This window comes from Tupaia chinensis, unplaced genomic scaffold, assembly GCF_000334495.1.
Source record: "Tupaia chinensis unplaced genomic scaffold, TupChi_1.0 Scaffold000354_1, whole genome shotgun sequence".
Lineage (NCBI taxonomy): Eukaryota > Metazoa > Chordata > Mammalia > Scandentia > Tupaiidae > Tupaia > Tupaia belangeri.
In genome coordinates, this window is record NW_006159849.1 from 721,857 (window position 1) to 738,994 (window position 17,138).

At 35.3% G+C, this 17,138-nt stretch overlaps 1 protein-coding gene across 2 annotated transcripts in view; it reads right to left on the reverse strand.

Moving 5' to 3' along the window:
- The window catches only part of JAK2 (Janus kinase 2), a 107,753-nt gene that overhangs the window by 51,752 nt on the left and 38,863 nt on the right, over positions 1-17,138 (reverse strand). For both annotated transcript variants that reach the window (XM_027773420.1, XM_006152421.3), the window contains 2 exons: positions 10,104-10,425; positions 9,244-9,363 (listed from right to left, as the gene is read on the reverse strand). In XM_027773420.1, coding sequence (XP_027629221.1) covers positions 9,244-9,363; positions 10,104-10,425 — 442 coding nt within the window. The remainder of the gene's footprint in view (positions 1-9,243; positions 9,364-10,103; positions 10,426-17,138) is intronic.

Sequence of the window (17,138 nt, forward strand, 5' to 3'; positions counted from 1 at the left end):
AAGGCTGGAAAATGTTATTTTATGAAAACAGAAACCAACAAACAGGTTTAGCTATCCTAATATCACATAAAATAGACTTCAAGATAAAAATCATAAACAAGAGCCAGCAGGTGTCGTGGTAGTTAGGGTGCTAGATTCCCACATGGTCAATCGTGGTTCAAGTCCAGACCTGGCAGCTTGCTTTCTCTCTCTCTCTGCATCTCTCTCCTTCATGTGGGAAGAAAAGACAAGAATATTCTCAGATAAAACCTGAAAGAATTTACCAGCACCAGACCAAATCTCCAAGAAATTCTCAAGGGAGTGTTATATCAGGAAAATTAAATACAGACACACAGAAATACAAGTTCAAAAACTAAGAAAATGGCCAACTTAATCATAGGACAAGTCTGGAGTTGAATATTATATCCCAGAATTTAATCAGAAAAATTGAACGACAACAAAAGATAAAGTAAATGAGACTGATTTGGTGAAAAAGAATTTTATGACTTTTGACTAAAACATTGCCAATTTTCGAGGCTTTGTTGTCTGGTTTTAAGGATTTGTGTCCTGTCTTGAACTGTCGATAGGTTCACGTACCTACCATTTGAACAGAATCCTAACCTGTTTCCTGGCTTTAAGTTTCAAGCAAAGTTCCTTAGAATTTCTTTTATTTAAGTTAAAACTGCTTTTCTTGAAATTACCAAGTGAACTTGCTATTAAAAGTAGTTAGATTATTTAAGAAATTGTGTGATCAATGTGGGGAGGAAAAGAATGGAAGACAACTGTAGACACCAGAGATAGTGTGAGAAGAGAGTGGGAAAAGACCGAGGGTCAGAAATACATATATATATATCTCATCCCTTCTCCAGTCTCTCTTGGGATTTTGGTCATGGATTGATGTGTAACCAGCATATATATACACATACATATATATATATGTGTATATATATATATATGTATATATAAAACTAGAAATATAGATATATATTTCATATATATATATATATGAAACTAGAAATGAAAAATTTTTGATGATAGCATGATAGCATGCATGATTAAGCACTATGCAGTATATTCTGGATGGGAAATCACATTTTGTATGCTGTGACGATGCTTAGGGAATGAATGTAAATTAAGTTAAAAAAAAGTTTCAGAAAAAATATTTCAGAAGTAAATTACAAGACACTTGTGACTAGGTTCTAGCTTTGTCCATATTTTTAGTTTAACATATTTTGTGAATCAATAAAATATGGAAAAAAGTTTAGTATGGAAGGGGAGGGAAGGAAAAAGTAAAAGTATGCTTTGACAAAAAATGAGATGGTATTTGCTGATAACTTATAGAGTAATATCTTTGGCTTGACTTACATGCACAGTATTTGTGCTGGAAAAAGAAATATTGTACCTTGTAAAGATGTGATTAAATGTAAATAAATAAATTAATTTAAAAAAACTGAATAAAGAAATTGAACAAGACATACACAAAAAAATTGGAAAGACACCCTTTGGCTTATTGATTGGTAAAGTAAAAAAATTAAAATGTTTGCACTATCCAAAGTAATATATAAATTAAATGTAATTCCTATTAAAATTTGCATGACATTCTTCCCAGAAGAAAAAGTCATAAAATTTGTCTGGACTCATAAAAAAAAATAAATAAAATAAACTCCCTTTTGTCAAAGCAACGCTTCTGCATGTATCTCATTACCTGATTTCAAAATATATTACAAAGTCATAATAAGCAAAACATGGTACTGGCACAAAAACAGACAGACCAATGAAGTGGAGAATCCAGAAGTAAACCCAACAAAATACAGTCAACTGACTTTTGATAACAGGAACAAAACAATCTAATGGAGAAAAGACAATCTTTTAAACAAATGGTTTTAGGAAAACTGGATATCCACTTCAGAAGAATGAAACTAGACACCCCCCATCTCTCATCATTTACAAAAATTAACTCAAAATGGATTAAAGACTTAAACATAAAGCCAAAAACATAAAACTAACAGAGGAAAATATAATTAAAGATACTGGTATAGGCAAAGATTTCTTGAACAAGACTCCCAAAGGAAAAGTAACACCAAAAATAGATAAGTAGGATTACATCAAGATAAAAAGTTTATGGAAACAATAAACAGACAACCCACAGAATGGGAGAAAATACTGGCAAACTATACTTCAGATAAGAGATTGAAAATCAAAATATAAAAGGAACTCGAGCAACATATTCAGAAAAAAAGAGAGGGGAGGAAGACACTAATAATTCAATCAAAAATGGGTAAACTGAACAGATAACTTTAAAAGGAAGATATGCAAATAGCTAAAAAGCATATGAAAACATCTCTTATTAAAAGGGAATGCAAAACAACATGATAATGAGACATTACATAAGCCCAGCCAAAATGGCTGATGAAAAAAACAAGGAATGTAAACTAATACAACTATCAAAGAAAACAGTATGGAGGTTCTTCAGAAACCTGAATATTGAATTATCATATAACCCAGCAATCCTACTTTGGGATTGGGTGTATACCCAAAAGACACAAAATCACTCGGTTGGAGAGACATTTGCACACCCACATTTACTGCAGCACTATTCACAATAGCTAAGACATCAAATCAACGGAAGTGCCCAAAAAACTGATGAACGGATTAGGAAAATATAGCACATATACACAATGTAATACTATTCAGTCATAATGAACAACAAAATCCTGTCCTTTGACACAACAAATGGACCTAAATGATATAATACTAAGTGAAATAAGCCAGATTATGAGAGACAAATACCGTATGTCCTCACTTAACTAAATGTCTGAGGTCTGCATTGTTATCTGAGGGACTCAAAACCATACATTTAGAGTTGAGTATTGGTAGATAGAAGAAACTGCTGTTGGGGGGTTAATGGTTGGATGAGGGCTTCATGAGAAAAATTGTAATGGATACAAGAATGCATGTAAATAGAGAAAGGCTTTAGGAGGATGTACATAGCATAGAAATAAACATAAATAAGTTAATACATACTAAACAACAACAACAATGGCAGAACTTTATCAAATGTGCAAAACATGTAATGTTCAGTGTTGAAGATGAATATGTGCAAATCCTTGACCGGAATATTAAACACTTCATTTGTGTTTTAAAAAACCATACTGTAACCTTCAAAGATATAAACAATATATGTAAATTAAAAATCCTAATTAAAAATTAAAAGAAAAAATAATAAAATATGACTCCACTTATGTAAACAAACATATGAAAATGTTTGTATATATATAATATATATATATATTCACATATATTACATATATTTGATAAATGTAAAAAATCTAAGTTCTAGAAGAATACACACACATAAATCGTTACCTTTAGAGAGGGCAGAGAGATTGAAATGAATGTTATTTTTATAAGATCAACCTATTTTCACACTAGAGAGCAACAGAGAGGAACATATGTGACTAAATATAAAATAATACTGACTTTTTACACTTAAGCTACAACAAAGTCTTGTGGGGTTTCCAATATATGTAGCAATAAAATATAGGCCAACAATAGCAGAGCGAGTAGGAGAGGGTTAAATAGTATTAAACTGTTTCAACATTCTTACACTGTTTAGAAATGGTAATAGGCCAATAACATATACTGTAATCTCTAGTTATATAAAAGATAGAATAAAAAGCTTAATAGAGGATATAAAATTGAATAGAAAGTATTTAATTAATTTAAAGAAGATAAAGAGGAATAAAGAAACAAAAAATATACATAAAACAATTTGAATAAAAAAGCAAAATGATGAACTTAAGGACAACTGTATCAGTCGTTATAATAAATATAAATGGAGTAAACATTCCACTCACTCTACTAAAGTTAAGAATTTTTATTCATCAAAAAACATCATTAAGTAAATGAGAAGCCAAGCCATCAACTGGAAAAAGAGATATTTTACAGAAAACCTATAAAAGATATGTATCTAGAATCCAGAAAGAGTCTACAAATTAGTAAGAAAAAGATGAGTCAATGAAAGATGTACAAAATATTTGCACAGGGACCAGCAGTTACCATAATGGCTTTGTCGCTGGACTCTCCTGTAGTCGACCACGGTTTGAATCCCGGACCCGGCAGGCATGTGTGCGTGCGTGCCCAAGATCCCGAGAGGAGAATGGAGGAGATGGGACTGCAGCATGGCCATTTCCCCTGGGGGGTGAGTTCTCGCTTTCTGTCTCTCTGTCTCTCTCTGTCTTTCTGGCAAGCATACACACCCAGCAGCAAAAACCTCTCCAAAAAAAAAAAAATTTGCACAGGCATTTCATAAAGATATCCAAATGACCAAGTACAATGCTAATGCCCTCTATATCTGCAGGTTCTGCATCTATGAATTCAACTAAATGCAGGTCTTGTATTATGCAGACAGTTCTTTGATGGCTGAGTACCTACTGAATGCATATAGACTTTTCTTGTCATTCTAAACAATACAGTATAAGAACTATTTTCTTGTCATGTCTAAACAATACAGTATAAGAACTATTTATATCATATTTACATTATATTAGGTATTGTAAGTAATCTAGAGATCACTTAAATGTATACAGGAGGATGTGTGTAAGTATATGCAAATACTGAACCATTTTATATAAGGATAATTGACCTTCGTCAATTTGTAAGTTACCTTCTGGGTAACTTGTTGCGGCCTCTATATCAGCACTTACTGTTTCGTCTTCCATTTTAATGGTATGGAGACTGCTTCTTGCTTCAACCTCATGAACCAACCTCTGTTAACTTCAAACTTTTCTTCTGCAATTAGCACACGCCCCTCAGCCTTCAAAGAATTGATGAAAACTAGGGCCTTGCTCTGGACTAGGTTTTGACTTAAGAGAATGCTATGACTAGTTTGATCTCCTATCTACAACTTAAACTTGCTCCATGTTGACAAAGAGACCATTTATCTTTCTTACCATTCATATGTTCATTGGGGTAGCATTTTAAACTTCCCTAAAGAATTTTTCCTTTGCATTTACAACCTGGCTAACTGTTTCAACAGGCCTAGCTTTCAGCCCACCTTGGCTTTTGACAGGCCTTCCTCAGTAAGCCTAATCAGTTTAGCTTTTAACTAAAAGTGACAAACGTGAAACTCTTTCTTTTGCTTGAGAGGCCTTTGAAGGGTTATTAGTCTGCCTAATTTTAATATTGTTGTATCTCAAGGAACAGGGAAGCTTGAGGAAAGGGAAAGAAATGGGGGAAGGAGTGGACAAAGAGGGGAACAGCTGGTCATTAGAGTAGTCAAAACACAGATGACATTTATTAAATTCACCATCTTAAATGGGCAGTTTGTGGCCCTGTAAAACAATTAAAATAATAATATCATGGATCATTGTAACATATAATCATCATGAAAAAGTTTGACATGTTGCAAGAATTATCAAAATGTGACACAGACACATAAAGTGAGGTACTGGAAAAATGGGGCTGCTAGACCTGTTCAATGTAGGGTGGCTATAAAACTTCAGTCTGTAAAAGCAACACAATATTTGGAAAGTACAATAAAACATGGTATGTCTGTACACGGGAGGATGTGCATAAGTTACATGTAAATACTACATTATTTTATGTAAGGAACTTAAGCATTTGTAAATTTGGGTATCTCTGAGGAGTCTGAAACTTATTCTGTGTGAATACAGAGGGCAACAGTATTTAGTACTACTGAACTGTACACTTAAAAATGATTAACATGCTAAATTTTATGCCATAAACATTTCCCAAAATTTTAAAAGGAAAAAAAGAAAAAAAGTTAAAAAGTGCCAGAGTAAAGAATAAAATGTCTGGGACCAGCAGATGGAATAATGATTTTATTGCTGAACTCCCACATAGTCGACTATGGTTCAAGTTCTGGACCTGGTGACTTAAAACTCATGATGGGCACGTGGGCATGCATGCACAAGATCCCAAGATGAGAATAAAGGAAAAAGGACTATGGCATGGCCATCCTCCTGGGGAGATGACTTTTCGCTTTCTGTCTCTCTGTTTCTGTCTGTCTCTCAGGTAAGCGCATGCACCCTATAGCAAAAATCTGTCTCAAAAAAAAAAAAAAAGGATAAAATGACAGGAAAACTGTGTAACTAATAGACTGAGAAAATGCAATAACATGGAAAAAAATTACTTTCTTACCATCCAGCAATAATTGTCAGAAGTAAAATACTGAGAAAAAGTTCTCAATCCTAATAAGTGATAAAGAAGCATAATATATCACGAATAAAATTCATCAAGAAACATGATATGGATAAAATTATTAAGTTACTGAAAAACATAATATAATACTTGGATATGAGGAGAAATATAAATGACTCCCTGTAATAGAAAATGTAATGTGGAAAAGAAATGTCATTTCTTCTGCATTACTCTTTAGAGATTTTTTGACAAAATTTTAATGTAATATTTTTAAGGTATTATAAGAATAATCAACAAAGAAGGTAGTATTCCAGTTAAGGGCTTAGGTTTTCAGGTCATGCATTTATTAAATAGCTCCTACCACTTACAAACACCATGACTTTGGAAAGATGCTATACTTCTCTGTACTGCAGACTTAAAATTAAGCCAAAAAATCCAGGTATCTTGCCATAAGGAAGTTTTTAGGTTAAGGTTACTACGTGAGGTTCACAGTAGCATCAATAAAGTCACAAAAGGGTTGATAATTATGACTCATACTTTCATCTATTTATGAAATATTTATCAAGATTTTTCTAAAGTAGGCCTTGGAGCACTGAGCAAGGTATAGGGGTACAAACACACATAAAAATATAGTCCTTAACCTCAAGAAGCTCATAGTCTACTAAATAGTAAGTACACATTACTTACCATATTGTTATCTAAGAATTTATAAGCTGTAATTCAGTTATAACTTGTTCATATCACTTTGAAATGGCCAGAGAGGTAAGCCATACAAATATTTAAGATGAATAACAAATAGCATTAGTACGATGTTTAAGATAAGATCAAGAAGCATTCAAATTTAAAAGAAAACAGGTAGATAAATAAGAAATTTAAGTGAGGAAATAACTCTATTATAAAAACAGAATTCATTTCTTTCTTTTCAATATAAATAATATTTCTGAAGCTATTTAAAGAAAGAGGGAGTGTTTTATTTATTTATTTATTTCAAGTTTGCTACAGGGCATGTGTACACTAACCAGAGACACAGGAAAAGGACGTAGGAAAGTACCCTTCAGGGAGGATGATCACATCACAATCACATCACAATCCCTTCTCCATTTTCCTCTCAGGATTTTCGGTGGGTATGCATATGTGCCCAACATGCCTGGATCCAGGACTCAAACCATGTAGTTAGCCACGGGGGATCCAGCTGCTTTAACTGACAGGCCACCAGCTGGGCTCCAAGAGTTACTCTTTTATTAGGTAGCCAGAAAATTCATTACCTCCATTTTATGTTTTTCTAGGCAAAAACGTATCATGACTTTTCTAACAACCCTTGAGAATCAACCATATGACAAGTAAAGCTGATACGGGATTGGTTTATTTTTGTTACATAAATTCAGATAACATTGCTTTAACTTATTTCTCTCCTTCAGTTGGTCAGTATGACTGACATTATGCACATCTCTATTGATTAAAAAAAAAAACTTTGGTAAGGAATAAGCATACAAGGAACCAAAGTGGGAGGAAGAAGTAACTGGTGCTTTGTTGATCACAATGAATAAAGAATGCAGCAATGTACAAGAAAGTGTATAAGGGGACCAGCAGTTAGCGTAATGGCTATGTCGCTGGCCTCCCATGTAGTAGATCATGGTTTGTGTCCCAGACCTGGTGGCTTAAAACTCATGCCGGGCACGTGTGCATGCGTGCCCAAGATCCCAAGAGGAGAACGGAGGAGAAGGGATTGTGGCGTGGCTGGGGGGTGATTTCTGACTTTCTGGCAAGCGCATGCGCCCTATAGCAAAAACCTCTCTCAAAAAAAAAAAAAAGTGTGTAGGAAGACAGTGTTAGTAGAAACAGAAAAACATAACCAAAAAGTTTGCTGAACTGATATCTATATTTAGAGCTGTACATGCTTAAAACTATAATCAAATAATTTCGGGGCTGGCCCTATAGCATAGCAAGTAAATTCTGTGCAGAGGAAGCCTGATTCCACTGGCCACCTGGGGTTCTAATCCTGGACCCAGTAGCAACACACTTAGTAAATAAGCATTGTGAGCTCAGGATCCTGAGGACGTAAAATCGGAAGAACTGTGGTGTGACCAGGCCCCGCTGGGGGTGCTTTCTCCCTTTCTCATGTGCATGCACACATGCTCTATTGTGAATAAAGGGTGAAAAAAACTTAAATTTTTTTCTTTACAAGAAGGAGCCAGTCCTGTGGCCTGGTAGTTATGGAAGCTAGATTGCTCATAGATGACCATGCAGTTTGAATCCTGGACACAGTGGCTTGAAAAACATGATGGGGACATGTACATCTCAACAGGATTGAGAAATAAAAGAGAAGGGACTGCAGTCCAACCACCCCTGTTGGAAGGATGCTTTTTCTCTTCTCTCTTTCTCTCTCTGGCCAGCACACATGGACTCTGGCAAATTAAAAAAAACAAAAACACACACACAAAATAGCCCCCTATTAAGATTCTGAAATACTGGAGTCAGCAGATGGTGTAGCAGTTATGTCACTGGACACCCACATAGCTGACCACAGTTCGAGTCAAGGACTTAGTGGCTTGAAAATCATGCCAGGCTTATGTGTGTGTGTGTGTGTGTGTGTGTGTGCACACATATGTATGTGTGTGTATGTGCCTAAGACACCACAAGGAGAATGGAGGAGGAAAGATTGCAGTGTGGCCATCCCCCAGCATGTGATTTCTTGTTTTCTGTCTCTCTGGCAATCATACACACCCTATTGGAAAAAAATCTCTCTTAAAAAAAAAAGATTCTGGGACCAGCAGTTGGCATAATGGCTATGTCATATAATTGCTATGTCGCATAATGGCTATGTAGTCGATCACAGTTCGAGTCCCAGACCTGGTGGCTTAAACTCACGCTGGGTACATGTGTGTGTGTGTGCCCAAGATCTCGAGAGGAGACTGGAGGAGAAGGGATCGTGGCATGGCCATCCCCCTGGGGAGGGATTTCTCGCTTTCTGTCTCTCTCTGTCTTTTTGACGAGCACACGTACCCTATAGCAAAAAACTCTCCAAAAACAAAAAAGATTCTGAAACACTTATATCTGATAACTGTACAATATAGCCATTATTTAGTCATAAAGCAAACTTACCAGATTTTTACCATCTTGTTTATGGATAGTTACAACTCTGCTTTCATTTGAGCCTTCTTGGTTTGCTTGCTTGATACTGACATCAATTATATCAGGAAAATCACAATATAACTGTAAATCCTATAAAAAGAATTTAAAATAGAAAATAATAGATTTTATGAAGTTATTTAAAAATAAGACTTAATGAAGGAAACATTTATTGCAAATTTTCTAAAATAATGAAGACATTAATAATAACAGATAAGCATTAATGTGATTCTCTCTCAAAAATATAACCCTAAGACTATACTATAGCCTGCTTTACTTTTACAAAAATGAAAACATTAAAAGACTCCAGGTATCTAAGTGTGCCATAGTACTCTGGAATATAATTAACACTAATGTGAACCGTGGCCATAAAATTAGAACTTTAACTACCAAAGAAAAAAATAAAAATGAATCATCCTTCTAAATCTCTAATAATCATTTAACAGCAATACAGACATGAAGATTTAAAAATTTCAATGCAAACTTAAAAACCTAAATTACTTATTTAACAGGTACATGTTATCATAAAATCTTTCCCATTGAAGTAGTTTTGTGATATGTCTATCATTGCATTAAAAAGTACTTTTAGAATTTAAGCTTTTTCTGAATCTATAAGAGTTATTTATTATTTTTCATAAAAAACTTAAAATCATTTAAGAACAATGTAAAAAGAATTATACATGTGACCTCAAAGGTCTCACAGTACTAAATTCCTCCACTTCTATCAATAGAAGAAAAGTACAATACTATGTTTCAAATGACTATAATTACTTTGCGTCTATTGCCATTCTACTTAAAATAACAAAGAATGATAACATATCATTAAGGATTACCTGTTCTGTCAGTGTCTCACTTTCTTTATGTTTCCCTCTTGACCACTGAATTCCACCGTTTCCAGTTATTACAATGGTTGCAAAAATCTCCTCACCTGAAGGACCTCTTCCAGGTTCTTTTACTTCAAATTGCTCTGTGTAGAAGGCAGACTGAAGGGTTTCCAGATTTATAAGATACTTAAGTTTCAGGTTTCTGGCAGTGGCTTTGCACTGGCTGAACTGCTGAATAAATCTGCGAAATCTGTACCTTATTCGCTTCCTTGTCAAAATATGATAGTCTTGGATCTTTGCTCGAACACATTTTGGTAAGAATGTCTTGTAGCTAGAGGTAACGGACATACATGAAAAAACAAAACACAACAAAAATTGGAAGATAAATCTTAAACAAAATTGAAAGAAATGATATGTCAGTGCTACAATATAGCAATAGTCGAGTGGAATAAGCGGGGATGTAACCACTACCTACATAGTGTAAGACTTTCAAGATTTATCTGATGATAGGAATACATAAACACTTTCCAAGTTACTGCAAATGTTTAGAATATGATGTTAATTTTCTTCCCCCAATGAAATGAATGGTTAGTCCAGTTAATATTGGGGTCTCTAAAATTATATTTTCTCATATACCAGAAATAATGATGTAAAAAGATAACGTATTTTGGCATTTATTGCACTCTGCTACAAATAGTTTCTATGATGTTGGACTCCAAAATGTATCTGAATTTTTGAAACTGTTACATTTTATTGGATGTTGTTGTTCATTATACAAACAATTCTTCAATTCTTCTATATATATTATTTTCAGGTCAGTTTCAATAACTCTAGTAATTCCTTTGTGATCAAAGCAATCCCACTTGGAAATGTTTTGACTCTTTGCACCTTAATCTTTATGTACAAAACTCTAAAGAAGGTAAATAACTTATTTCTCTGCTTCTGTATAACATTTAAATTCTGATGTACAACTACATAAGTGTCTTTGCCTTTATAGATGCTAGTCTTTCTTGTTATCATTCATCTCCTGTCTATTAGCTCTCACTCATTCTAAAAGCTAAGCATTATTGAATCTATGAAACCTTTTTTTGGACCTCATTCTCTGAGGACAGTAGATGTTCCTCCTTTGATTCTCATAATACTCTGTGTACCATTCCATAATATCACTTATCTTATATTTGCTTATTTACCAACAGTGGTATTCTGGAGCTGGCTCAGGCTGAAAGCCTGTTACATATTAAGAATTTCTCTAAGCTAACTGCTACACATAATTAAACAGTTGGTAAAACTTTAGTTATATAAACTTACAATTAAATTATATTAGAAATATGGGGGGGGTGGTCAGCACGTGGTGTGGTAGTTAAGCATGCTGGCCTCCCACATGGCCAACCATGATTTGAGTCCCAGACCTGGTAACTTGCTTTCTCTCTCTCTCTCTCTTCCTCTCTCTCTCTGTCCCTCTCTGGTCAAATGAAAATAGATAGATAAATAGAGTTAAATAAATAAAATAATTCTTTAAAGAGGTAATAAATTCTCAAAACTCCTAAGTTCTTAATCATTTTACATTTTTATCTTGTTTTACATCTTACTACTATGTTTTTGAAATTATTTATTGCATTGTAAGAAAAGTCATGACATGTTTTTCTATGCAAAAATGCGTCATGACTTTTCTGACAACTGAAGGTATCTATTATATGTGAGCAGTGAGAAGGGATTATTACTGTTCATCTCCTTTCAAGTCTGCATTCAGTGACATTGGGTTACACTATGTACTAAGTATTTATACCATGGGTTATGAATAAAGATCACAAACACTTTTTTTTTTTTTTGAGAACTGGCTGTTAAACATTTACCAGTATACCACTGTTTATTCCTTTCCCCATTCCACCATAGCCCCTAGAGGCATTCTCAGTTTTGTACTCAAGTGGTCAGAGGTGCTACAGAAACCCATTTTATAGGGTAGATGGGTTGTGTTAAATATTCATACTTACTGATTTCAAATAGGCTGCCATAACTTTTATGACATTTATCTGTTCAACTAATTTTCTGAAGTTCCACAACTATTTAAAATTTTTTCCAATTTCTTCAAGCCTCCTCCCTTTCTTTTGCCTCATACCTCATCTACAACAAATTCCTTCTCACAACAAATGCTTTTATCTCCTTAGCGGGAAAAAGTTTCTCTAAACAGAGCTCCCTCAGTATTGTGCTAGAATACTACAAACAAGAAAATCTGTAAAGAAAGAAAGTATAGATAAAAAGAGAAGTATATCTGGGTCCAGCAGGTGGGGTGGTGGTTAACGTGCTGGACTCCCACATAGTCAACTCTGGTTCAAGTCCTGGACCTGGCACCTTGAAAATCATGCCAGGCATGTGTGCATGTGTGCCCAAAATCCTAAAAGAAAGAAGGAGAAGGGCCTGGCCATTCTCACTGTGGGGTGATACATCACTTTTCCTGTCTTTCTTTCTCACACTCATATGTACCCTATGGCAAAAACCTGGGGGAAAAAAAAAAAAGAAAGAAAGAAAAGAAAAAGAAGAGAAGCACATTCATAAATGAGTCCCGAGGAACTCTAACATTTAACCATGAAGTAAAGGGTAATGAACCTACAAATAAAAATGAGAAGGACCTAGCCAAAGAGATTATTAATACATCAAAAAGGCTAAGTGGAGAGAGTTTCGAGGAAAGAATGATCAATTATGTTGAATGGAGATGAAAGGTGACAGGTAAAATTAATGCAGAAATGTGATCTTACTAATACATGTCATTCTTGACTTTAGCAAGACATATCAGAATGACATATCAGAAAATCACATTGGAATGAGTTGAGGAGTAAATGGATGGTAAGAATATCAAAACGGCTATGTAAACTCCTTCAAAAAGAAGCCAGATAGAAGGGAATTGTCAGATAAAGAGAACTAACGTTTAAGACAGGAAGAATACTAGAATTTTAAAAATGTATAGATAAAGGAGAAATAACGTAGAGAGTAAAAGTCACGAGAAGGTATATGTTTATTAAAAGGGGGCGGTTATAGGTAAATGTACATTAAAGGAAAGGCTTTTGGGACCAGCAGATGGTGTAATGGTTACCTCACTGGACTCCCACATAGTCACCCAGAGTCAAAGCCCCAGATCTGGTGGCTTAAAACTCAGGCTGGGCACAGGTGCATGTGTGCCCAAAATCCCAAGAGGAGAATGAGGAAAAGGGACTGCCGTATGGCCATCTCCCTGGGGGGGTGATTTTTGAGCTTTCTGTCTCTGTGGTGAGCATACGTGCCCCTATAGCAAAAGCCTCTCACCAAAAAAACAAAAACAAAAACTTTTTCACTAGTAGATTTATACCTCATTTATTATAATAGGTGGGAAGGATAAGAGAGTGCTAGATATGTGAGGGGAGTTCAAAAAAATTGTGAAAATATGGAATTAAAGAACAAGTTTATTTGGATATAAAAATGTAGACATCTTTGCAAAGTTTGTTCACAATACACATTTTCCATAAATTTTTTGAAGACCCTGCATATATCCAAATGACTTCCAATCTCTACCTCTAACCCAAACCACTAAGCTCCAGGACCATATACTCTACTGTCAAGTCAAACCACCCATGAAATTTGGATGTCTCCCAAGCTCCTCAAACAATTTATCAAACCAAACTCAAGTCACCTTAACCTTTGCCTGTAAAAGATCCTCTTTTTTTTTTTTTAAGAATTATTTTATTTAACTTTATTTATTTATTTTAATTTGACCGGAGAGGGACAGAGAGAGAGAAGGTGAGAAAGCAAGCCGCCAGGTGTGGGAGTCGAACCATGGTTGGCCATGTGGGAATCCAGCGCCCTTAACCACCATGCCACCTGCCAGCCCCTAAAAGATCCTCTTATACCATTCCGTATCCAAGTAAACAGCACTACAATTCATCCACTTCTGCAAGCTCTAGAAACCTAGAAATCATCTTTTGTACCATCTTTTCCCTCAACCCCCATTATTTAATCCACCACTATATTCTCTTGATTTTACTATCTAAATAGTTCTCTCATTTGCCCATTTTCCTCGTTACAAACCTAAGCAATCCTGTCTCCTTGGAGGAACTGCTGCAGTGGCCTGCTTTCTGAACAAGCCACATTTCCATTTACTCTTATCGCCCTCTGATTTGTTTTCTCCTCTGGAGTCACAGAATGTTTTAAAAATACAAGCCTAATCATTTTACCCTAGCTTAATATTTATGGCACTGTTTCTTAGTTTTCTTAGTCTTTTTACCATGATTCTAAGTATCCACATGGTCTAGTCCATGCCTCACCGCCTATTATCCCTGGGCTCTACACATACTGACTCTTTACTCTTCCTAAACTTTCTTCTGCCACAAGACCTTTTCCATGAGTCTTCACTCTCCATAACTCACTTCTATCTACCCAAAAATTCTACTCATTTTTCAGATCTCAAAAGCCACTCTCTGTTCTTTGTGGAATAGGTTGAATCTCCAATTTATTCTCTCCTAATAATGTCTATTTATCATAACAATTAAACATTTATAAGTTTTTTTTTAATTAAAAGTCTGTGTACCAGGTAAAAGAGCCTCAGTAAGTTTAGAATAAACACTGAAAAGAAACACTAAAAATGTAATCAGAATGTTAAAAAGTATTATTTGATCTACCACTGTTAAAAGTCTTAGTTTCAGATTTTCTACATCCCCGAAACACTCAGACAGAAGTTATTTTAAATCTGAGGTGTATCCTGGCATGTTCAGGGACCAAGGCAACTGAAGCTATGCTCTAAACCCCATCTTTTAGACCCCTGAAACACTCAGTCTCCACACACTGTGCATATAGACAGGCCTAGGTGCACAGTATCCAAGCATCTGAATACTTTTAGGGTCATTGAAATCCTCAAGGCTTATTGGACCTCCTGCCTGAAGGAAGAAACTTTTTATAAACCTGAACTCAAAATCTCTTTCTGTGGATACCATGTTGCAAAATATAGCAGAAGAGAGATTTTGTCACAGAATTACTCTACAGTAAAGAGAAATACATGATCTTACAGTTGCAGAAACCTCTAAGCAATTAGTCAAAAGTGAATTCACTACCAAGTGACTAAAATTCAAAGAGAGACTGTGGAGTGAGCAGCAGGGAGAATGACAGAACTGCATGGAACTGCAGAGAGAATGTGGCTTCTCTCCTCCCACATGCCTCTAAACTCTCTGTTGAAACTCTGCAGTTCAACCCAGGTACACCTATTCCCTAGAAACTGTGAGGTCTTGGTAACATCCAGTTCCAAGATCAAAGTGCAGGTGGCTAGGTGAGCATAAGGGAAATGGAACTGAAAAGAGATTGCGGATCATCTCCTCCTACACACCTCTGAAAGCTCAGAATTAACTTCCGTATAATCCTTCAGATGACCAGGAACCACCTCATAGGCACAAGAAATATGAGAAACCAAGAAAATATCTCTCCCCTAATGGAAAAGAACAATCCGTCATCATTCATCGTATAGTGGGACTCAAAAGAGACGAGTTCCAGGAGGTGAGGAAATCCTTGCATGATCTGAAAGAGGAAATACACACCATAAAAGAGAATCAAGTGGAACTGTTAGAGATGAAGGCTGTAATACAGAAAATCAAAACCTCCCTCAAAAGTATTAAAAGCAGATTAGACCATACAGAAGATCAAATCTTAGATGTTGAAGACAAAACCTCTGACCTAGGGAAAAAATCACCAGAAGTACTGAGAAAATAACCCCCCAAAATGAGAATACTATACGAGAAATACTAGACACCATTAAGCACCCAGACATCCAGATAATCAGTATCCAGAAGGTGAAGAAACTAATAAGGGCATTGATAATCTATTCCATGAAATCCTGCAAGAAAACTTTACAAATCTAGAGAGGCATTCTAATATCCAGACCCAAGAAATACAAAGGACCTCACATAGAATCAACCCAAGAAGATCTTCTCCAAGGCACATCATAGCCAGATTGGCCAAATCCACAGGCAAAGACAAGATACTAAAACTGGCAAGGGAGAAATATCAGGTTATTTATAAAGGTTATTCCATCAGGCTAACATAAGACTTCTCATCAGAAACAATACAAGCAAAGAAAGAATGGGAAAATACATTCAAAGTGTTAGTGAAAAACAGTGTCAACCAAGAATACTATACCCGGCAAGATCATCCTTCACATGGGAAGAAAAGATAAAAACATTCTCAGGTAAAACCTGAAAGAATTTCCCCATGCCAGACCTGCTCTTCAAGAAGTTCTGAAAGGAGTGCTTTACCAGGAAAACTAAAGACACACAGACAAAAATTAGAGAACAAAAAGCAATAAAAAAAAATGACCAACTTAATGGTAAGGCCATGTCCAGAAATATCAATAATAACGTTGAATGTTAACTTCCAGGATTTAAACAGAAAGATCAGAACATGGTTAACACTGCAAATTCAACAGAAGAGAGATTGATTACATAAGACTGAACTGGTAAAATAAAATTTTATGACTTTTGAGTAAAACATTACTGATTTTTTTTCCGTATACTTTCTTTTCCCAATTTAAGGATTTTTGTTTTCTTTTGAGTTGATGATAGGTTCAGCACTTTGTTAAAATGCTTTTTCTTTTTGTTTCATTAAATAGAAACATAAACTTTTCTACCTTCCTGACCCCTATGAAATTAGAAGATATTTGGGAGTATTGTTATTTTGAGGCAGAAGGGTTATTTGCATAAATTCAATAATACCTGTTGCCTTGAATCAGAAATTAGAGATACTCATCATTGGACAGGCTGTGACTGGAATGTCATATCTGAAGATTATTAAACAAGAAAACTATGGAACTACGATAGATCTCAAGGAAGACAAAAGAAGCTCTTGGAAAGATGGCCTGGCATCATAAACAGTTCTGCCTGGCAGAGAAGATTAGAGAAGCTACATGAAAGAATTAATATCATAAAATAACCTGGACTTTTCCAGCCCAACACTGTAATCAATAGAGATTTCAAAAGAGAGGCCAAGGACCAGCAGTTAGCGTAATGGCTATGTCGCTGGACTCCCACGTAGTCG